The following is a 25486-nucleotide window of genomic DNA, read 5'->3' on the forward strand; positions in this document are numbered from 1 at the left end:
TAAACTTGCATTAATGACCACAGCACACATAGGGTCAAGCTTACAGGTAAACAGTTTTTTCCCTGTACTCACACCTAGCATCAAAACATGAAGCTGGCCACCTTCTGAGAACCGTCATCTAAACATCTTCAAAGAAGCACAAAATCTGCCCTTAGCTACACAAGTATAAAAGCCAAAAATTCACAGAAATTAATGCACTGTTGATATAGATGTGATTTAAAGAATCTTGAGTGACTGAGACATGAATTTTTAGAAGGTAAGCATTTGTAGCGTTTTCTGCTATTTTGGACCCTCTTGCAACATCTGCTTGGCAGAACAACTCGACTGCATCTAGAACAGTGCCAGAAAAGTAGATACATCATAAAACAAGATGCATTCCTCAGACAAGTCACTTAAACCTAAAGGCATATATGATGCATTTACCATTTAAAAGACAAATGTAAAGTGTATTAACCGATAATCTGTTTAGATTATAAAAAAAATTACAATCAAAATAGCTAAAATGTTTACCTATCAAAGCCACCCTTTAGACAGCATTTCACAAAGGTTTAGTTTTGATTGTGTATTACTTACTTGTGCCAATTCATAATATCCTGCTGAACAGGCCAAGCAAAGGAGACTCTCCCCTTCTTCAGTATGTTCATTTACACTTCTTCCTTCATCCAACAGTTTCCGGACAGCATTTACATCCCCATCTGAGCATGCTTCTGCCAAACTGCGACTGGAAAATCAGTTATCACAGAATAAGCTCAAAATAAATCTGCAGTAGATGTGTAACTTTCCTATGCAAGGAAGTCTTTAAATGAAGACTCATGACATTAGTACTATGCCTTACTAGAAAATATACCTTACAGATTTTTTAAGAAAAAATACATATATACACACACCCATTATTTCCACAGGAGAAAGTGAGATAGACCTTGCTTATACCTAAATTAGCTCTTGTCCTTACCAGTTGTTAACTCACATAAGTTCTCATATAGCTTAGATTCAGAGAAGAGTGCTCAAATCTAGGTAATCTGTGGTGGTTGCAAGATACAGAATACATCTCACTGGTACTATTTACACTTCAGTGGAATGCCAGACACACAGAGGGTAATGACCACGACAAGCTACTGACTATAGGTACCAAGGTAAATTTCTAGTGGAGATAAAGCCAAAAAGTGAACAGACTAGTATCACAGAGACCACTGATATTGAATACTTAACAAGAAAAATATCTAACCATTGTCTCTCCTTTAGTGGGACTATCTCCTACTCTGCACTAGCTCAAAGTTTTTTTTTCTTAAAAATCCTTACCTAATGACATCTTACAGGAAGAAAGGAGAGGAGCCTTACAGAAGTTTACTACTTTCCCATTCATGCACTGTTAAAAGCATATTACAGAAGCTTTCAGATGGATGAAATAAGCCAAATGAACTGCACTTTTTTAAAATAGCAGTAGCACAAATTCTACACAGAACACTACTAACTCATCCTTAAAAAAAAAAAAAGCTACACATAGTAATTACAAGCTAAGAGTCAGAAGCAAAAGACAAGACAAACCCCAAGTGCTTGGCATCTGAAAGTTCAGAAGTCTATAATCACTACTTTAACCATCATTAACCTCTAAAGCAGAGAGAATAGCTACCTCCCCTGAGACCTAGGAAAGTACACTAAACAAATCTTGAAAACTGTGAGCTGAGCTTCAACTTATTTCAAATCAAGTCACCTGTCCTTTAAATCTTTTTCTGTTACAAAAAAAAAAAGTTTAAGCAAAGACAACTGTCAAAGCACTGCTAAACACAAGTGCAAACAACAGCAAGTCATGCTCAGTACCAACTCTGTTACACTTCTCCAACTGGTGACAATTTTATTTAGAAAATATATGCAAGGAACCATCATCCCTCAGTCACTGGGAACCAAGCCACAGTTAATGCCCTGGCAGGAGGGGGAAAGGAAGAGCAGCACTGTTACAAACAGTAGTGGATTGTATGTGATGCATTCCTGTCAGTGTATTTTATTGGCAAGATATGGAAACTTGTCTCTTAAAAAAAACCTAGTATACTCAGATTCATTAAAAACCTCAAACTTCTACTTTTCTTCTGTAAAAAATAGTAGTTCACTCAAATTCACTCATGTTGAAGAAAATATCCATTTGAGCACACAAAGTTCCCTCAGGAAAGCAGACCAGTTGTAATTTTCAATTGGTCAAAGACTGTAATGGTTAAACTATGTTAAGTCCCTGTTTTAAAAGGACCTCAGTTGCCATATACCCCAAAGTGAAATAATCTGTGCTAGCAGCTGCTAGATAAAAGCCGAGACCTGACCCGAAGAGAGTATCCAGCATCTGATCACTTACATTTGCATTGTAATCACTACGTATTTTAAGCAAAATAACTGATATTTTGGTAAAGTTTATTATTTGGCTACATAGTCAAGTCCATATACTGAAGCAATGGGATTCCACTAAAAGGCTGCAGGACACTACCAAACCTGCCACCTTCTCCTGGGAAGAAGATAAGGGACAGATGTGTGCTCATGGCACAAGCAAACAGCCCTGATGGAACTCACACATAATGAGGCACTTAGAGCTCAGGTCCCCGTGTTCAGCGGGGAGGAGAGGGTGGGGATTCAATGCACTTTTGCACACACATAGCCTTAGCCTAGCCTTTACAAATGGGAGCCACCTAACACCATGACCTCGGAGACAAATCCTGAAACAGATCCGTCATTCTCAGATGACCGTAAACCACCTCATATAATACAGAACTGCTGCAAAACCAAATATGCTCTGGGAAAGAGTTATTAAAACAAACTTGATTCTAGTCGACCAGGCACCTTGAGAGGTCTCCCAGTTTGCTCTCTGCTCAGGTTCTGTTTGTGATGCATCCAAGGCATTTTGTAAATTGACAAGAATGTCATGAGGATGTTCTTCCAAATGAAGCACAGAATGCTGTTCACTTTTGCTCCAAGGGTGCATTGCTAGCTCCTGTTCCACTTGTCTACCACAAAACTCAGGCCTTTTTCTCCAAAGTTGATTTCCAGCCATTCAGCTCTCCCCATCTGTACAAATGCAGAGATACTTCTCTCCAGGTACAAGACTTTGTATTTCCCTTTCTTGCATTTCATGAGATTCCTGCTGGCTCCTTTTCTGCAGCTTGTCAAGGTCCATCTACATGGCAGCACAGCTATCTGCTCCATCAAGCACTCCTTTCAGTTTTGTATCATCTGCAAACTTGCTGAGGATGCACTCCGTACCATTACATTAGTCACTGATGAAGACATCAAACAGTACTAGCCCCAATATCGTCCCCTGGAGTACACCACTAGCAACTTGCCTTTACCTGGACAGACTTTCTGATACTAACAACTAGCAGTTAACTAGACTAGCAGTTCAGTTTTCAATCCACCTCACTGTCCACTTAACTAGCCTGTACTTCATCAGCTTGTCCCACAGGATGTTGTGGGATATAGTGTGAAAAGACTTGCTAAAGTAAAGATAAACAGCATCCATCATCTACCAACATAGCCATCTCTTTGTAGATAGCTATCAGCTCAGGCTTGATCTCCCCTTTGTAAAACCATGCTGACTACTTCCCATCATCATTTTGTACTTATTATGTTAGGAAATGGCTTCCAGGAGGATTTGCTCCATCACCTTTTCAGGGACTGAGGTGAGGACAACCTGCCTGCAAGTCCCTTGGATCCTCTTTCTTGCCCTTCTTGAGGACAAGGGTGACATTTGCTTTCTTCCAGTCCTCAGGAACCTCCCTCATTCCCTACGACCTTTCAAATAAATTGAGACTAGTCTCACAGTGACATCAGCCAGCTCCTTCAGTACACACAGGTACATACTATCAAGTCCCAGGAACTTGTTCACTAGACTATGTCCAACCTGTTTAAATGCTCCCTAATCTGATACCAACCTTCCCACTCATCTCAGGGGCTTGGGATTCCTGAAAGCAAATCTCACCAGTAAAGCCCAAGGCAAACCCCCTTCGGTGTCCCCATCAGTAGGTACCCTGCCATATTCTAAAGCTGGCCCACATCTTCCCTCATCTTCTTTTTGCAGCCGATATACTCACGCTCGTATATCTTATTTCTTTTCACGCCCTTTGCTAGATTCAAATCCAGGTGGGCTTTGGCTTTCCTAATCATGCCCCTATATGCCTGACATTGTTTCTATACTCCCCATGGGCCACCTGGCCTGCTTCCATCGCTTGCATACTTCCTTTTTACATTCAAACATGCTTCCCCAGTGTATTTTTGCCTCCTCATGTTTTGATCCACAAGTAATTTATTCAGCTTCAGTTAGGAAATGAAACTATATTTGTATTTATATTTTCAGCAATGACTCAAGACTATTGCCCTTATTGTAAGCACTTTGTTTTGCCAATCCCAGTCTGAATTCCAAGAGGACATCCATATTAAAGAAAACTTAAGACTTTCCATTTTTGATCCTAAATGTGAAGTTCAACAGTATATGCAGCAGTCACACCATCCCAACAGTTTACAAAGTATTTGCATCACTTGTCAGAGTAGAAAATATTTCAGGATCCCTAAAGATGCCTTCAAATTACTAATGTAGAAAGCTTTTGATGACACAGGATAAATCCTCAGTTTGTCATCATGGGAGTTAAATGCCATCCTCATTAATTATGTTACAAAAAAAAGTTATCAGATAATATAGTTTTATTTACTATCACCAACTCTTCCACAGCTAAGAATTTAGTCCATTTTTGAAAAAGAAATCAATTGTTTAATACACAGAAAGAGCAGCAGGTTAGACAGTATCACTTTTTTTGTACTTTTCTCTTACACTTCGAAGCTATCTGATGGGACAGATTACACCTTCAGATTCACTAACTTTGCTTCTGCAAGTAGTGGAGCAGCTACATTACCAAGTGCTAACTATAAAGTTTACTTAATTTGAAATTAAAAATACATATAGTTGGGAAACTGGAGGTGGGGAGTGATCAATACATACTTGTCCACTTGTCCTGCATTGTGATTGTTCTCTGCTCTCATCCGTGTCAATGCAGCAGCAGCTTCATCCAGTGCACAGCTGACAGAGGATGTCAGTCTTCGGAGAACCTCAGGATCTGCGAAGGCTTTACCATCGGCAGTGGACAATTTACCAATTCCTTCAGTGTATGTTCATTCATCAGTCAGGTTAGTAAGAAAGTCACACAAAAGAAATGCAAAGACACTATTTTAGATTTCAGCCACATGCACTATTAGTTAAAAACGATATGCAAACATGCCAGAAAATCAGCTACTTAAAAGTAACTGCTAACATTTGCATAAGATCTGAACATTTAATTAACTATAATACAGCAGTAAGAAAACTATTTTTCAACTGGCAGCTTCATTACCTGTCCCAAATTCCCAACTCATACCTTTGAAGAATAAAAATAAATAAAATAATCTCAGGGGAATAAAGGTAAATCCAGGGATTGAGCCCAAAACCAAAAGTCTGGGAAACGGGTATTATTCCACAGGCTTTATTTACTCTTTTCTGAATGTGAAGGATTTTCCAATTTAAAATCTGAAGTTACTACCCCTTTCCCACCCTACTCCATCCAAAATGAAGTACACTTAGTTCTAAAATGCCTTTTATTTTTTAAGAGGAGGAAAAAGTTGTGAAAGATTACTAGCTTAAATTCCCAGTATTTTAACATTTTAAACCGCACAGCTCTAGCTAGACACAAAAATTATGAAACAGAATTTCAAGTATTTTAAGTATACTTGAAATCAATGCCCCCCTCTACACTAACATTACACAGTAGAAATGCTTAGACTGAAGGAACTTCTGTAACAGTTTCTTTGCTGCAAGACTAAAGCTGAAGGCCAATACAGAACAGCACCATAAGGTGTATCACATGGCTGATACAAAATTATAGTACAGCTGTGTAGTTCTATTCCACACCAGTCTTACTACATATAGTTCAGCACAGCTTATTTTACATATGCAAACATCACTGCAGTTGCCTCTGTAGTGTAGGCAGAGCTTATATTTGCATATACAAATGTGCAAATAGTGTAAATAAATGCACTGATGAATAGCACCCACACCTAGGGTAAAAAAAAAAAAGAGGGAAAAAAAAGAAAGAAATCTGTTTCACAGGCTACAAAAAGCAATGGTTACTGGTTTATAGGTTAGCTACCTTCACCAGTGATGAATCAGTAACTTTTCAATTCTTTAGCTGTTAAGCAGAATCACATTAGATATAAACATCTGAAAATAACACATCTTATGCCTCACAAGATCTGCTATTTGGTATGTGCATATCTCTGCAAGACAGATTTAGACCATGTCTCCACAACCCAGCTTGTAATTATTACAGAATAAATACTGAAATCATACTTTGAAAGTTTCAAACATTGTCTTCAGACAATGTATTTCCCCAATTTGAGAGCATCCAATTTGTTTCTCATTAATGTAAGAACCAATACTTACCAAATTTCTCCACCCTGAAAACCATTTAGGCCAACACAGGCCGGGCACACAGTTAGATTACCCTGCACCACTGCTGCGGTGCTGGTAAACACTGGCTTACAGTATTCAAGCTCAGTGTTCCTGGAAATGATGAAAAGTCCCTATCCTGTCACCAAGGCAGACACCTACAATGGGGTGCAGAAGTTTATTTGGCCAAGCGAAACTAAGCACAGGCTATGAAGGTTGAAATGAACTGCTTGAAATACTTTGCAAGATCCAAGCACACTTTCTACCTGGCTACACCATCCCACCTCCGGAGCACTTCAGCATTGTCAAAAGGCTATGAAAAACCATTTATAATAAACTACTGATAATAAAATGGAAAATCACAACTAGATTTTCCCACACCACATCCATCTGGTTTTTGAAGCCTGTCCAGCACACTGCAGAGCAATCAGAGCAGAGAAACACAGAGCCACAGACTCTTGACTCCACCATACTTGAAGAGGCTACCAGCCACACTCCTCCTTCCATCCAAACTGTTGAGGCTATAACCCTTCTGGCCACCTCTGTTAATACAGTGAGGATATAAACAACAAGGCTCAAACACCACAGCTCACGCCTCACACATTAATGTAAACTGAATGCGTTGGTGGTTTAAAGGGGGATGTTAATTCCCGTTGACTTTGCAGTTGCAGCAGGTGGGACAGTGGAGGATAGTCACTGTGCAGTTGTACTGGGGCATCAATTTACTACCAAACACATACAGAAAGCTGTATTTTTTCTATACATCTGCTTCTCTGGGACAGCTCACAGAGTAACTACACAGATGTCTACACTGGCTATTTCTGGTGGCGGTGCTGGTTTACACTAGCTTGCAGTATACATAAAAGTACTGCCTAAGGAAAAAAACCCCAGGATTTAAGTCTTCACAACTCAGTTCTCAGGCCTCATCTAGGACCACTGCAACCAAAGCTGAACACTGTGGTAAGCAAAGTGAAGGAGTACTTGAGAGAAATCCACAGGATTTAGAAAAGCAACCCCTGAGCCAGGCTAAAAAACCTACAGATTTTGCTTACAAGGAGCAGCACAACAGCAGTTCCCCTCCACTCAGAAGGGTCTCATGAAGGAGCTGGTGAACAGCAATACTGCTGGGAAAAGAAGGAGGAAATAAGAAGTCCGGTCCAAAAATAAAACAAACAAAAACCCCCACACAATCCACATTAAAAAAAAAACCCAAAGTAACATGACTATCTGAAACTAAACTGGCAATCTCAATTATTTCAAATCACTAAGGCAGTAGAACACCGAGGTTAACTAGACAAGCAGAACCTACACTTGACTATTCTCTTCATTTTTAAAGTTTACCTGTTAAAGCATTCATACCCAGGATTTCTGAAGGCAAGAAGTCACACCACAGATCTAGAGTCCTGTCCCAAGATACTGAAAGCATCCTCAAGACCATTCTCCACATTTGCTCGAATTTATCCTTCCTGCACACAAGTGATCACAATTTCTCATGTTATTACAGTCTCACTAGCACGTTATTGATTACTGATCTGACACTACCTGAACTGAAACCCAGTGTCTGACATTCTGTGCTCGCTGCAGGTCAATGGCACATTTTCAGGAACACAAGTAACCACAGATGTTCTATAACATACCTCATCTTTTCATGGACTAATCACTGTTGCAGAGTAAGTTTGAAAAGAGAATATGGGAGCCACTGCAGATTATTTTTTACTGAGAACATTCTACAGCCATTAACCATATGGAGATGGTGACACTCCCAATACAAAGTTACAACTTACCACTAAAATTAAGAGCATGTTCATAAGCAAACCAGAAGGAAGTACTTCCATACAACATAAGCTACCATGCAAAGGCCAAAAAGCCAAATTTAAAAATAGATCGGACAGATTCATTGGAGGCACAGGCTTTACAGTAATACTAAGAACAGCGGCCCTGGAAGTCACTATTTAAGGACATTCCTGAACAAGAGATTACTGGAAGGATAGGGAAAGGAGAGACTATTACCTGTGAAAGAGCAGGATCTTTTACCACTCCTGTGATTTTTGCCATGAGGAATCTGAGATTACATGCTCTGAAAACCATGTCTGTATGTTTTTACAACTTGCACACAGATGTTGAAAGCCATGAATAAATCTTAGAACCAACATGAATAACCAAGGCCAAAGTTGTTCCAAGTACACTGCAGTAAAGGCATAAGTAAGATACCCACACTTGAGCAACCATTCCCTTCCCTTCTATTTCAAGAAAAGAAACATTCTCACAAGAGCATCAGTTGCTCTACCCTCCCTAACTGGATAAAGTTCATATTAAGTATAAAGAAAATACTGAAGTGTAGTTTCTAGCTACTGCTCATAATTATCACCATTTACAACACCTTAAAAAGAAATTACTCTGATAAAGCCCACAGTTAAGTCCCTCATACCACATACAACTGGTGTCAACACACACTTTGAATATCAAGAGAGATCGTTCCAGAGGTCAAAATATCTAAGCGTAAGAGGTAACATCCAACAATCCTCACCAAAAAATGCAGATTCAGTAGTGATTATGTTTCTTCCCAGTTTCAGTACATCATACATTCTAACACACACGTGAGCCCATTCACCTGCTAGTATGTCAAATTTATCATCTCACATTCATCACAGTGTCTAACTCAACTTCAGCTCACATGGAATCATCTGGTCCCAGAAGCTCAAATGGATCCTCTGTTTCCTTAAGATCTTACATCACTTGCCCCCAAAGGCAGGTTTTGATGGAAATGTGAACAGCTTTAAAAGCCCAAAAGAAGAAAGAAATCAGAATCATGGCACAGAAATGTGTCCTTTTTTTCTTTCTTTTTTTTTTTTAACAGTATGCCAAGAACCTGCTTTAATCAGCATGTCGTACAAGTAGCACCTCAAACAAGGTAAAGAGGGTTCAGGGAAGGAGAGAGTGGACTTTGTTTTAGCTTCTTTACTGGAGTTCCCATTCAGAGGAACTGAGAAGTTCTGGACTGTAGCAGGTTTTTTTGCCAGTCTTGGGCCATAAGCAGTAACTTTACCAGAAAAGTACTAATTCTGGCACATCACACAGGTGCTACCACAAGACAAGGTGGCAACAAGGAAGACTGAGTGTGCACTGTTCTGTAAGGTCTCAGGTGGCTTAACATAAATTTTCAACATGGGTCTCGCTCCCCTAACAGCACCTCAGATGAATTCAGTTCTGGCATGTTAAAAGGAGAACCTAAAGGAAGGTTTCCTAAAGAAATGAGATTTCTCACAGCCTTTAAATCTACATTTTATGTTTATTTCTGGTAATACTTACCACTGAAGCATCTGTAGAAAATTACCACCTACTATTTTCTGTAAATTCTAGCAGTGGTGGAAGCAAGCAGAGACTGTATGATTGTATCAGTCATCTACCAACAGCAGGCTGCCACTCTGTAATGTCCTAACTTCCTGCTTTCTGTATGTTAAACAGAAAGCGGTTTTCTAATTCCCCATATAACTAACAAAAAAGCGTGCACTTTGCTCCTACTCTGATGATGTTGAAGTATTTTCCCAAACACTAGGTTCATATTACATCATTTTCAGACCCAGTAAACCAAAATATAGCGGTCAGCACACTCACCAAGACCCATACTGATCTTCTGGCAAATCCAGGAAAACACTGAACCAGCCATACCTTGTTGCCCGTGTTTAATGCCCAAGTAAAGTTCTTGTTGCCTTGACCAACTAACTTAAGTTAGCAGCCACGTGGTGAAGCAACTGGAATTGGTGAGCACAGCACAGATGCCAACAGCACATTCATTGCCAGACTTGTGCCCACTCTGCTCCGGGTCAGGTTTCAACAACTGCATGATGCTCCCAGCTCAGCCACTGCCAGCTGGAAAGACATGGGCACAGAAGCACTGAACACAGTTCTGCCTCACCAGTGGATCCCACTGATTACGTGGCCACACAGCAATGGAAAGACAGACACACTTTAGTCTTGCAAAAGAGATTTCAGCAAGAATGCAACACAAATTACTCAAGCCCATCTAAAGTTACAGTGTATTGTGCTGGTTTATGTTTTCTTGTAAAAAACAGTCCAAAGCCTAATAAATCAAGATATCTAATTCACAACATCCGAATGAGGGACACAATATATTTACAATTTTTTTAATATATTGTAAATGTTTAAATGTGCTTTACTGTATGCTGATTGCTCAGACTAAAATCCTCAAGGAAGAAACCACACATTGAGTAGTGGTCTTTGTATACAAATTACAAATTATTTTTGTATACGAATATACAAATTATGTATAGGAATTACAAAAATACTAGTAATTTATTCTAGTGTAATAATCTTTCTAAGAGTTTTACGCTTTTAAAAATTTAAGATAAAGTGTTGTTAAAAAATGTTAATTCACACTAAGCTAAACAACACTAGACTTACAAGGGAGGGTTTACTTGCTGAGCAAGGAAAATAACTATTTTAAGTCAGAGTACAGACTGAGCCCATTGGGATTTTTGGGTAAAGCCATTTGGTCCTCTGAACATATTTCTTCACTAAAGCAGTTAAAGTTTAAAACCCTCTTTGTTAAGTTAAGCATGCCTGCCTTAAATTGCTGTATGATTCTGGTGAACCTTTGAAGAATTCACTCAATATTTACAGACCCTAATCATATCTAATGCAACACCCAGGACCATGTGTGAAGGCAAACCTTCAGGAGCTTGAAATCCAAGGATGCACAAAGAAGAGCTGCACTAAAATCTGCAAAGATTTTCCATCTGGAATATCCATATCACAAAAACAAACAAACAAAACACACACACAAAAACAAACAAAACAAAACACACAAAAACAAACAAACAACAAACCCACCCCAAACCAAAACACCCCTACAAACCACAACAACAAAATACACTTGTCTTCCCTACATTTCATTGCTAACATTATATGTATAGTGACATAAACTCCGTGCAGGCATGGCCAATTCTATTTTATTTTGCCTTTCAGAAAAACCCACATTTTGAAATCAATTTCATACCAGGCAAGTTCTCTCCTGACACTCATGCCCTTAATAAATACATTTGTAGCAAATACCCTTTTATTGTATTTTTTTCTACCTCATCTTTTGCATCATTCAGAAGATGAACTTTGAACAGAAATGCTCTTTCCAAGTTTTTGAATTCTCACTCCTGACATTTAAAAATGCCACATACTTCCATGTTGCAACAAACTTAGAATCATAGAATCATTTAGGTTGGAAAGGATTGAGCCCAACCATTAAATACTTGCCATTAAAAACTTGCTTATAATCTTACTCTACCATCCCAATCCCAGAACATTTGATTATGGTCTGACACATCATCGAAAAGATATCTAAGCCACTTGGCAACACCCTTTCTGATCCCTACATAACAGATTATCACACATTACTGTGTCATTATGTATGATTACCCATTAGTGCTTAAATAAGCATGCTATCTCACAGATAATAGAAAACTCTTTAAATACTAATAATTATTTTGAACAATAAGTTGGGTCCCCTCTTCTGCTCCAGATTCTTCCTGAAAGTCTTTCTGCACTGTCTAATAGTCAAACTGAAAGATAGGAAACCTTAGTCACTACTTAACAGAAACAGTTATTCCCAAAAGACAGATGTGAATGCAAATGAAAGGAGACAAAATTATGCTGACATATATCAGTCATGTTTTCAAAGGCCTTATCAATCCCAATTCAGACTAAACTAGTTCCCTAGCCCATCTTCAGTAGCAAGGGGAAAAAAATTTAATTATATACCTGCTCTCTCCAATTGCTTCTACACATTGCCAATGTGCTTAAATTGTAAGTCAGCTGACCATTACTAAACTTATTGCTAAAATTCACAATGCTCTCTCAAATACAGCAGGGCTGTATTAAAGTTAACTAAACATATATGCTGTGTTTACATATCTAATGTCTGTGTTCCTTATTTTGACCTAGTAAAGAGGGGACTATAAGGTACCAGAGTAATTTGTCTTACAACTAGCCATGTTGTAACTGAAAGATTTTTCCCTTCCAACAAATATAACCTCTAAAGGCTTTATAACCACACCTCTCAAGGTTTTCAACCTTAACTAGTGTCACCCTGTAACATTTTTGGAAGGCTAATGTTGTTCTTTATTACCATGCCAATAAAATAATAAAAATCAACCTCTCTGAAGGCAGTGCCATTCCCTGGAAGGCAGGGCTCAAAGTCTATACAACCACCACAATACTTCAGACCACACCTACTGCCTCAGCTTGTGCAGAGATTTTCACAACACAAGTAACCCTTCTTGTGCTGCACTGTCAGCTTGCCTGAGAAGGCTGAAGCTTGACAGCTTCCTCAGCAGATGATTTATCGCCTCATAAAACCAAACAGAAAACCAAGAGTAGGAGAATATCCCTTCTAACTATATTCTGTTGTATTTACCAGATTTCAGTAACATTCCCAGATTGAAATGGTAACCCTGAAGTTTATCCTGTTTCTGTGTTACCACAGAGGTTTGATTCCTTGGCTGTTTTCTGTTGGTTTTAGCGTTAACCCTATTAAAGTGTTTAAGTTCAGGGTACTACAAAGCCAGTGCAATATATCAAAACCAGAGCTTGTCTTCTGACCCAAAATCTCTTTCAAAGATAAAATCTAATGAACAAGTATTCAAACTCCCCTCCCCAAGGTCATGATAGCTCAAAATCATGCATCAGCAAGATGCTAGCTTCTAGTTAAGATATAAAAATCTTTAGACAAGTGCCAAGTCTTCTGTTAGCTATTCCCTCTCCACTTAACAAGGCCAGATTTTTGGTGGGAGGGGGATGACACACAACTCAAACTATAACAGAGTTCAGCAAGAGGTCACCCACAAGACGTACCACCTAGAAGGGATTCTCTCATACAGAAGTAGCTTTAAGTTTTCCCAACACCTTCCTGAGATTTTTTTTTTTTTTAAATTAAAAAAAAAGCTCAGTGCTTTTGCTGGAAATGGATCATGCAATAAAGTAAATGAAGCATCCTGACATTACATGGTGGGTGAGCAGACCACCACTGTTCTAGTCAAAAAAACCCACACCAGAAACCATTTGGAACAGACTAAGCTGCTACCATCTCACAGGACGTCTCCAAACAAACGATGGCCAAAAAAAATCATGCAGAGATACCACCTAAACATCTTGTGTGCGCTCAAAGCTATCCATGAGCCTTTCTAATGCTTCAGTCCTTTACAACAATGTATTTGCAGAGCCATAACAGCATTTCTAAGTAAACTACTCCTATCAAAAGGCTGCTCCACAGCAGTCCAACCTTGTAATGAGCACTGCCACACCTCTATCCAGACAAAAGCTTCATGCATCTTCACACAGTATAACCCCTGCTTCAGGGAAGTCATGCCTACTACTCAGGTACATCAGAGCTCAATCAGGTTATGGAGCAGATAAATTCAAGTGCCATCACACAGCATGTACAGGACAAACAGGTGATCAGAACCAGTCAGCAAGGGTTTATGAAAGGCAGGTCCTGCTTGACTAACCTGATCTCCTTCATATTACAAGGTGACCTGCTTAGTGGATGAGGGAAAGGCTATGGATATTATCTTCCTAGACTTTATGAAAACTTTTGACATCATTTCCCACAGCATTCTCATGAAGAAACTGCCTGCTCACAGCTTGGATGTGCATACTGTTCACTGGGTAAAAAACTGCCTGGATGGCTGGGCCCTAAGAGCAGTGGTGAAGGGAATTAAAGCCAGGTGGCAGCAAATCACACGTGGTGTTCCCCAGGGCTCAGTACTGGGCCAGTTCTGTTCAGTATGTTTATCACTGGTCTGGACGAGGTGATCAAGTGCACCCTCAGTAAGTCTGCAGTCACCACCAAGTTGGGCAGGAGAGTTGATCTTGAGAACCTGAAGGCTCTGCAGAGGGATCCGGACAGGCTGGATCAGTGGACTGAGGTCAATTGTATGGGGTTCAACAAGGCTCAGTGCCGAGTCCTGCACTTGGGTCACAACAACCCCACACAATGCTACAGGCTTGGGAAAGGGTGGCTGGAAAGCTGCCTGGTGGGAAAGAACCTGGGGCTGTTGGTCAACAGCCAGCAGAATGAGCTGGCCATGTGCCCAGGTGGCCAATAGCATCGTGGCTTGTATCAGAAACAGTGTTGCCAGCAGGACTAAGGAAGCCATTGTCCCCCTCTACTCAGCCATGGTTAGTCCACACCCCAAACACTGTGTTCTGTTTTGGGCCTTTCACTGCAAGAAAGACAATGAAGTGCTGCAGAGCATCCAGAGAAGGGCAATGGAAGCTGGTGATGGGTCTAAAGTACAAGTCTTATGAAAAGCAGGTGAGGGATCTGGGGGTCTTTAGCCTGGAAGAAAGCAGGCTCAGGAGGAACCCTATCGCCCTCTGCAACTACTTGAAAAGAAGCTGTAGACAGGTGTTTGTCTCTTTTCCCAAGTAACAAGCAATAGGAGAAGAGGAAATGGCCTCACATTGCCTCTTAAGACCACTCCTCTAAACCAGGGGAGGTTTAATATGGATATTAGGAAAAATACCTTCACTGAAAGAGTGGTCAAGCATTGGAACAGGCTGCCCAGGGAAGTGGTTGAGTCACCATCCCTGGAGGTATTTGAAAGACATGCAGATGTGGCACTTAAGGGCACTGTTTAGTGGTAGACTTGGCAGTTAATAGTTGGACTCGACCTTAAAGGTCTTTTCCAGCAACAATTCTATGATTCTATGTGCTTTAACTAAATTTGGCACTTTTGGAATGCATTTGAGCAACTGCGCCTAGCCAGCTGGTCCATCAGATATCTCAGAGAAGGGCTGTGGCCACATAGTGCAGAATAAATGCAAAAGGTCTCTGAAATACACCTATCTAGAAGAGCTGGTCTTCCTCAGCCTACATTGTACAGTTGTTCAATCCAGTAACTCCTAGCATATGCTTGGAAGTCCCATGCAGCTACTTTTCCAACCTGTAGAGAAGAAAGGATAGTCTTGCCCATGGACCGTACCAGCAAAGTGAGGATGATAAGCTCAGTGTAGCTTAGGCATTTGGTGCCAATCTTACAGCAGAAAGGCTCAGTTGAACTCCTTGAGTAAGCCTTTGCCATCTTCCAAATCACAACAAAAGAATTCTCCTGTAAATATATCTGGTGGCTTAATGTGACACCGGAACTTACTGTACCCTTAACATCCCCGTTCTAACTACACTTACCAGAAGAATGTATCCTTTTATATACATTTGCTACAAACTTCCACTATAAAAGTGTATTTCCCACACCGCCACCCCCACCCAACCCCACCCCCTGCCACCCACCCCATCACCCAGCACATGGCACAGAGTTCACTGCCATTTTTATTCTTCTCAATCAGTGTATGGACATGCTAACTGAAATTCATTTAGCATGAAATTAAAGAGTTACAGCTTGAGGGTTTGGTAGGGGTTTTTTTGAGTAATTAGTATTTTACAATATTTCATGTGTCATCACCACAGTTGCCCACAGACTTCCAGAGCAGCCAAGTTTTTAATTTCTACAAATCAGGTTCCTGACAGCAAACCATCACACCCAAAAATGACAATGACATGTTCAGATAACCTACTAAGCATTTTCTGGCAAAAGCAGAAATATAATTTTATTCTACTGGCTTGTATTTCGTGGTCTTAACCTCAAAACAGCCCGTTCACAAATCACTCCCCAAAATAATAGGAATTCACCCACTTGAGCAACATCTACAAGTGATAAGGGATACCTGAAAAAAAACCAGGCCATCACAACATACACATGCCACTAGAGAAAACTATCCTTAATTACAGCTTCTAATTTTTCACTTGCTTGACATTGCAAACTCTTAATATTGTATTTGCATTTACATATATTTCAATGTAGCTGTCAGAACAGGAGCCAGAAATCTCAATGACATTTCTCTCTGCTTTCCAGTATGACAACTCCAGCAGTGAGATTTTCTTTCTTCACAATCAAAAGCAAGGAAGCATTTCTCCATATACAATTACTTCTTACTGTTATTTTGGAAGCATTTTGATGACAAGGGTTCCTTTCTGTGATCATCTGCTTTTATATCAGTGTGCTCAGATTATCTTAAAATCTGAAAACTCATTCTCTATACTTAGCACAAACAGGAATTCTTGTTTAACTAGTCAATACCCATTAACATCTGCATTTCTTTTGAGAGTTTCCCCATTAGATTTCAATGTAGTCTCATACTGAAGAATTCAATACCAGGTTACCTAGTCAGGTAATCACAACATTAGCCAGCAAATTCCACTTTTACTAAAGCTTGAAAGCCCCATAAGCAAATTCAGCAATGAAAACCCAACTCTACCTAAATCACAGATCTTTCTAGCAAAAACCCAATCTACCCCAAATAGTCTGCAATTTCATGCAGTTCCTCTCCACCAAAACAACCCACCCATCTCCTTTGTTTTCAGAATGCAAGAACATGGATATTTGACAGATATGGAATACCATACCTATTTTAGTTTAAAATACTAAAATACAAGATAGTTTTAAACTTTGTGACAGTTACCATATGAGAGTTCAAATAGTAAAGAATAATACCCGAAAAGTTATCCATAACTATCTCCTCATACTCCATCTTAATTAAATTCCTGACCATAACAGACTTTGCTAGTTTAACTAATTTTTTCTATCAGTTTGATTTTTTTCAAGCTTTCACTAGGCATCCATTTTCTCTCTTTGTATGAAATCAAGTTACCTTTTCTAAAGCTGAAATAACAGAAGCTCTCCTGTCCCGATCTAACATTTGCCCACTGCCAGAAAAATGACTTGGTCGTCCTCCTTTCCCTGGGTTTCCCCAGGCGCTCCCACCAACCCCACTGCACTCACATCCGCAAAAAGAAGAGGGAGCTTTCCACCAGCACAGCAAGATGAATTTGATCAGCAAAGGGTCTTTCTAGCCACCACCAGAACTGGCAAGAGAAAACTTCATGGCCAGGAACAGAAGATTCCTGCTTGAAGGTGACAGCAAATAGCCACTAAACCACCTCAGTCACCTCACACACCTTTCCCCCCTCCTCATGCCACTCATTAAGAATATCCAAATTTTTATGTTTCCTAGTCAAATATTTTTTAAAAAAACAAATCTTTCCATTTTTTAAGCTTTTGTTTCTATTAAATCTCTAGCAAATAAACATTTGCCTTATTACAAGGTGACAAGTTTCCAGATACTATTCTCAAAACTGCTGACTGCTTACAGGAGCCAGGCCGTTCAGACACATTCATCATGTATGCGCATAAAATCATGCTGGTAACTCAACCGAATGCACTTTGATCCAATACATATTACATGTAGTTAATATGGAAGCATCATGAATTGCTCCCATGTCATAGTTAAAGATGTACTTCATCAAATGGCTTTTTCACCCATTTCACTGTAGATATTTGTCTGGAAGAGATACCTGCCTCTTGGATCAGCTACAATTAGGACAAAAGCAACAATATAGTAAAAAAAAATTTAAAAAATTGCCAGTTTTGTCACAGGCATCGTTTAAACAGCAATTTGATGGCTGAATTGCTTTAAAGCAAACTAAAGCTCAGGGGAGAATATGAGAGGGCTTGTGGTTCGTCATAAAGCCTGAAGGATTATATTCAGCTACAAGAAAGCATTCGTATTTCCTCTAGCAGAGTAGTGAATATATAACACAATTATGGAATGAAAAGACATTAATGCTGAACTTGTATAGACTGGTCTGAAGTGTTCACTCATCCTCTCCTTTTCGGTTTATCTGGAGTTGGTGTTTTTTTTGTTTGGATTTTTTTTTCTGTTTTGTTTGGATAGGGTTTTCTTGTCTGTTTGGTTTTGAAGTATCTTTGGAAGAATTAAGCCTTGGCTCAAAACCTAATGAGTACATTCCTCACACCTATGAAATACTACAACCAATCAAAATACTTGGTATGCGCTGAAAGCTATTACACATGTGAACCCCTGGACAGGGGTTCTTACTCTCTACCTTCCATTAACAGCTAGGCTTCGATTGACACGTAAATGCTAGTTTATCTTCTGTAATTCCACAGGATCCCTGCTGGCCAAGGCATCTGCTCAGCTAGCATATTCAAAAGGCAACAAGATGGAGAGGTAAGACAGAAAGGAGGGGAGAAAGGAAGATCTTCCTCAGCCCCAAGATTTTGTGCTGGAAAAAGTAAGTTTAGTTTCTTCAAGGTACATGGCTTTTTTAAAAAAACGAAAAAGTGTAAGTCAAAAGAGATTAAGCTAAACTGGATCTTTTCAATGTGTGGCAACAAAGATTCCTACAAAATGTTTGTTCGAATTATCTGTGTTTTGCAAGATAGATCAAATGCAAGAACAGACATTTGAATATGGCTTTGGAGGAGAAAAGCTTCTGTTCATTATGAGTTAAGAGCAAATGTAGAAGACCAGCCCAGCAGAAAAACCAAACCAAACACACACACACCCCGCCACCCCCAAAAAAATAAACAGCCAAACCTCCAAAAACCTGAGCCACATCCACAGGGACTACTAAGTAGGAACTGCAATAGGAAACAGTCAGAAAAAAACGTTGTTCATCAAGAAATTGCTTTAACCTTGGGACAGTTGTAACCCAGTAACTTCAACTGTTGTAAGGCACATGTCAACCCAGGGATGATCCCCACAGCACAAACTACTCTTTTTCTAGATTTTCTCAGTCTGTAAAGATCTAATATCTACTAGGCGTCTATATTTAAATATTAAGAAAATAATTCTACATCCTATAGAATAGTCACAGTACCCTGCCTGTCTTCCCTCAACATATGTACTAGTTCTAGCTACTGTCAGATCTTGTTGCACTAACTCAGGTATTTTTATTAAACAAGTCATAGAGTAACAGCTAATTCTACCAGTTCCAGTTAACTGTTAGGGTTTGGGTTATTTTTGTTTTGTTTTTAAATTAAAAACAAGCACTTTCACCCATGGCAACTAAGGCCTCCTTTCTAACTTGTTTTGATACTAAGAAAATGTACTGTCTTGCATTTGAAAGGAATATTCAAGACAATGCTAACGTTAATCCAAATTATAAAGGACAAGGGTGGGATTAAGCACTAGTTTATAAATATCTATGTTACTCGGGACACAAATTTGTTCTGGTGCCTCTCTGGAATTAAACAGAAGGTAATATATATTACAGTTAACTAGTGGTTTATCATTTAATTTCTGAATTTTTTCTAACGACCAATCGGGGATTTTTTAAGGGTTTTATTTCCATCCTTAACATTGATAAAAGACAGCAAATACACACCCAGAAAGATTTGTCATGACACCAAAATCACAGTGAATTACTTGGGTGCCTGATGTCTTTTTCATTGCCAGCCTTCTCTTCCCTCCCTCATTACCCACCTTCCACAACATCTTTTCCAGGGCCACAGCACCAGCAAGTATTCAGGTACATTATACACTTGAAACAAATGCTCTTCTAGCTCTATCACGCTTGCCAGTATTCCTATGATTAGCTAAGGAAAAACGTCAGCCAAAAGCTCAATTGTTTGCCTGGCTTTGTTTAGCTTTTAAATGGACATGGGCTCAAAAGGCAGACTCAGCACATTTCCCCTAGTGATGGGCAGTCACCTACTCACACCCTGTCAAACACAAACATACCAGCACACTCAACTGGATTCTAATGACAGTATACAGTGCTAAATGAATATGCAAGGATTGGTATCATCTACCGAGTGCCCCAGCAAGAATCAAAGCAGCTACACTCCACCAAATTCAGAGCTTTGGACATCAGCTCTGACATTCCTGTGTCTCAAGGAAGCATCCAGGCTACAGACTGAGAAACAAGCAAGAGGTTGCTTATACAAAATAGTATTGAAACCCCAAGTAAAATAAATTCTTCAAGAGTGAGTTAAGTTGAGACTGTAGTACTTAAAATATTGACCCACACAACTATCAAGGCAACAACTTTGTAAATGATCCAGAAGCAGAAATCATGACCTCTGTAAGGAAAGCTTCAAAATTAATTCTGTACTTAGTGCCATCAAATATAGAAAAATTTACAAGGATTATTTCGTTATTTTATAGAAAAATACCAAACGTAATGGTAGGCAATTATTCTTTAATTCCTGACTCTTCCTTTCATGCCTTATCAGAAAGAAAAACTAGTATTTCCTCATTTTAAGTCTGGCAATTGCTTACCTCCAAGAATCTGAAAAGATACACCGCAAAGAGCTAAGACTGCTACTGAAACATGGAAAGAACGAACATGGAAATGGTACTGACCACTGTGGGAGGGTAAGGAGCAAAGAAAATCCCCACATATCCCTGAGAACCATCAAAAGAAGAAAAAAATGTATTCATGCTGAAGGGGCACAAAATATGTATTCTTGACTTCTTGCATTCTAAGCCAAATACTTGAAGTCTCATCTCTACTTTAGGGCTTCTGACTTTTGAAAACAGATTACAGACACTCTCACCTATTTGGTAGTAGAAGGAAAAAACAGTGGAATTACTTTATGCTTTTTGAGTAACCTAAGGCCAAGTTTCATGCCCCTGCAGAGACTAACACCAGGGTATGATGCCCATGCACAACAGAGATGCAGGAAGAGGGCAACTCCAATAACCTTTGAGTACTGTTTATAAGCAAACACTCACTTGAACTGTTTTCTCTCGATTTCTAGCATTCAGTGAGAAAGTGAGTCTAAATGGGCTGTAATTGCTTTCCTAAATCAGAAAATAGCTCTGGCTCAGTACTCAGTTACCGTCTGGGGAAAAAAAAAAAAAGATAAATATTTCTACATTTTCAAGCAAAGAACTAAGAGTAAAGTTTGAGGGCCAGTAATATCATCAACTTAATGTAGAAGCCCGTGGACTTTTAGCCCCCAGTTTATGCCAATTACGCATGCCAAAGTAAGCCAAAAATACAAGTATTTTCAGAGGCTGACCAAGTACACCACTTCCTTTAAAAAGAAAAATATCACCACCCTAATGGCGTATACCACAGACTACTGTACAAATTGTTGTTTCAAAATGAACATTTGAGAAACTGTTCATAAAAACCTCTCCTGTTAACTTTCAGTGTACTGTCATTACATAGACGCTGTGTAACAAAACATCCTGAAAGTAAGGTCTCTGGGAATGATAAAACCACCAAAAATCAGGATGCTACAGTCTTCAGAAAAAAAATACGGACTTTATTTTACCATGACTCAACTTGAAGAAAGAATGTTAATGCATCAGAAAAACACACCTCTCTACAAGAACAGTCCAGGGTATTCACACCATCACATCTTTTTATTCTTTGCAGCATCCTCTTACAGTTCAAAAATGAAAAGGGTAGAGAACACAGGTGCATAGATATGCACTTCCACCTAGGCCCATGTCTCTGAAGCTCTGCTTCTTCAAGTGGAGGTTTTGTCCATCAGAGGTCACAGAATCCAACACACGGCATCACGAAGCATAAGTCTTCTGCTTTGTAGCACAATGCAGACGGGAATTGTAACAAGTATTCATCCAATGGGACAGCTTCTGGATGGAGCTGCTTCTCAGAGCAAGCTTGGAAAAGTCCAGCCAACTAAGATTTTACTAAAGCAAACATCTTCCATTATTTCCCTCCATGTCTTTGCTCTTGTCTGCATAAAGACTAAAATGAAGTTGTTCTACCCCTTATTCTGTCTCTACAGTTTAGGAAGATCAGGCACTGGGTATGCTCACTATAAGAGAAGGCTAATAGCCAAAAGCACAGCCACATTGCAGGTTTTTCCTCTTTTTATTATTAGATCTCCCTACATGCTCCTTCATCTGCAGAGATTTCCAAATCAGGCTGCTTGCTTGGTTTTGGCAATACAAGACAAAGCCAACTGATTGTCATGCCAGGTTGGTTAAAATATTCTTGTTCACTGTGGCCTTCCTCTGTTACTCAAAAGCCATGCAATTCTTTGAAAGCAAAGACAGAATTTTAGCCTTTTAACAACTGAGATTCAAGAAGTTTTTTTAAAGAACATACTCAAACAGGAGCGTCAGCAAATATGCATGTGTGTATAGATATTTACATGCATACACATATATATTTACACGCAGGAATAATCCACTGCACACAGGCATAATTTGTTCAGGTAACAGTTTGCCAGAAAAGTACTGGTAGATCTAAGGTCAAATTCAACTTGTAAACCAAAGACAACAAACTGAGATGTATAAACAAAAGCACAGCTTGCAGGACAGATGAAATAACACTCCTACTCTTCATGCATCAATAGAGCTCAACTTGAGTAATATGACTAATTTGGGGCAACAAGCTATGAAGAACAAAGATCACGTACAGAGACTCCAGAGGAGAACAAGAGCAGATGAAAGTCTAAATAACATGAGTTAAGGGCAGAGAAATAGTTGATGTTATTTAGCCTAAAAAAAGAAAATAATTTAAAAAGAACTGAGGAAGGTAAGTTTGCAAGTTGATTCTAAGTGTGGCTGCATTGAAAGAGCGAACACTGAACTTGGGTATGATGCATAAAACAAGCAGCCAAAGCAACTCCACTAAAAACATACCAACTGCTTTACTACAACTTTCTTCTTTCCCTCGTGAAGTTCTTCCAAAGCAGCTTAGTGCCCCCTCGCTCCCAAGTTACATATTTCAGCATGTAACACTGAGGACTGATAACTCTGAAAAATTTTCTCATCCTAAGGACTGCAGCTGGCTTGGCATGCTGTGGAGCTTCCAGCACTGGAGATAGTTTGTCTAACCGGTTCTTAAAGCCACCCTTCAGGAACAGCACAAGCACAGCTGAATTTGCCTGAGGAGAAGAGAGGAGATAAACCTAGACCTACTGAGATTTCTTTCAGCCCTATTTTTGGGAAGTTTTAAGAAGCTGTACAGAATTTGAGGAAAATGTGATGGCTAAGCGACAAGTTAGTAATTGCTGTTTCTGAGATAATGCTTTGTCACACAGAGGAAAAAGTAGTTACAGAACTGCACTGAGCCTTTTGTTCCTACAGCATTTTCTTGATGGATACAACAAGGATGAATTTGTGCAATGCAAAATTTTTTTTAGTTTCCTAGTATGTTTTAGATCCTCAAGTATTTAAATACTTTGTATTCACAAAGAATATAAATGCCATTTTTATGCAAGATGCTTAATGTACTAGGGATTGTTTCAAATCAAGAGATTTAAAAGTTCTTGACTTTCAAAATGAGGTCTTTACAAGGGCAGAAAATTATTTACAACAAGCAATGAAGGTGCTCATGCCCCACTGCAAAAAGCCACTTGCTTCCATAAGTAGAATCAAAGACATGTGGCAGCATATCTTACATAAATTTGTCATTTATCTGGTGAGAACTAGCTTGACTTTGGAGAAATAAGCAGAATTTGATCATTAATGCTATGCATTATGTATTATCATCTGTTTTCCTATAAACTTGCTTAGTGTAATTACTTCCTAAATATACAATAGTAGTATTTTCTCAAAGGTAAGTTACGAACTGAAAAAAAGCAACAGATTCACCTGTTACTTTACAGTACATGGTGTATTAATGACTCAGTATAGTCTGTTGCTTCTGACACTTTAAAAAAAAACAAACAGTATTTAATGCCATTCTAAAACTGATAGAAGAATGTATTGTAGGTCTGCCAACAAGAGCTCAGTTAATTCCTCTTGTGTCCCAAGACACTTGTCACAACACACTAACTAGATAGCTTAAGAAGTTCTTACATAAACAGGTAGCAAGCAGCTCTGCTTCCAATACAATTAATGCTACATCTCACAGTATACTTCCCACCAGCCCCAGAAAAGGTGGCTACATGTTCAGACTACCAATCTGATTTACCAGTCTGTCTAGTACGAAATTAAGCAGCTGGCAGTAGTTACTGCCACCACACTTTGCCATTACATTACAAAACATAAAAAAAAAAAAAAAAAAAAAAAGAAATCTGAGTGGGGAGATTCAGATCCCATCTTCTGAACACTATCAAGCACTCAAAATACTCAAGCTGTTCTGAACACTTCTAAACGCTGTTTTTATTTTTTATCATGCGCTAAGGAAACTGCATGACAGAAATGCAGGAAGTCATCAAAAATACAAACTTCAAAACCAAGTCTGTGTAACTAAGTCTTTTTTAATAAACTATTAATCACGTTTTCTTGCAGGAGATACAAGAGACACAGGCTTTTCTACCTCCTCGCTCCTTTTTTACTCTCGGATGTACTTAGGGAGAGTTACATTCTGATGAACTCAAACTTGCAAGCATAGTTAATTGCTTCATTTCACAAGGTTACCACCTATACTCCCCTCTTATATAGGCATCACAAAGAATGATACCAGTAGCCATCTGTTTAGAGAGAGAAAGCATGCACACAAATTAAACAGAACACAGAAAAAAAAATTTTAACACGCTAAAATAAGATATATTCTTTGGCTGGTAAGACATTTGGGTCAACATCAATACTTGTGAGATACTAGCTTTCAGGGACCTGTGGTTTAAGCTAGCGTTCTGTATTTTTTCTGTTACCCAATTAATATCACAGACCCACATAAGTAGCTTACCTACAATATTGCTATACAAGATCTTTATTTACCAACTCTAGCACAAATCTCAAGACAACCAAAACAAAAGCTTGCTTCAATGTACTGTCAACAAACAAGAGTCTTACCAGCTGTCCCACAACAGACCCCTTGTACCCTGTAAGGGGTACCAGCTCCCTAGCACAGTCTGCAGTCCTACACAACCAGCTCTAAGCCAATGGCCAGCAGTAGCACAAAGCCCAGTGTAAGCTTCTGCACCCCACTGCAAAGTGTGAACGCAATCATTTTTACTTTGATAGGTGAAGGAAGCATACATGGTTTTTTGTTTGTTTTTTTAAAAAAAAAAACAAACCAAAAACCATCACACACCAAAAAACCAAAACCAACCAAACCACAGAGTAGGTTCTTGTCTTGGTATGGGCTAAATCCCATCTCAATTCAGGCATTACATAAGACTGTCAATAAAGCACTGCTTCTTTTCTCCTGGCCAAACCCTCCCTGCTTTCCTCCTTTGGCTGAGTCTACTCCAGTCACTAACATGACATGAAGTCCTGGAAACGATACCG

At 39.2% G+C, this 25486-nt stretch overlaps 1 protein-coding gene across 21 annotated transcripts in view; it reads right to left on the reverse strand.

Annotated features, from left to right (window-relative positions):
• The window catches only part of ANKHD1 (ankyrin repeat and KH domain containing 1), a 117130-nt gene that overhangs the window by 70038 nt on the left and 21606 nt on the right, over window positions 1-25486 (reverse strand). For all 21 annotated transcript variants that reach the window (XM_055719552.1, XM_055719540.1, XM_055719542.1 and 18 more), the window contains exons 3-4: window positions 4970-5126; window positions 574-721 (exon numbers count right to left, since the gene is read on the reverse strand). In XM_055719552.1, coding sequence (XP_055575527.1) covers window positions 574-721; window positions 4970-5126 — 305 coding nt within the window. The remainder of the gene's footprint in view (window positions 1-573; window positions 722-4969; window positions 5127-25486) is intronic.

The sequence above is a fragment of the Falco cherrug genome, chromosome 8 (assembly GCF_023634085.1).
Source record: "Falco cherrug isolate bFalChe1 chromosome 8, bFalChe1.pri, whole genome shotgun sequence".
Classification (NCBI taxonomy): Eukaryota; Metazoa; Chordata; class Aves; order Falconiformes; family Falconidae; genus Falco; species Falco cherrug.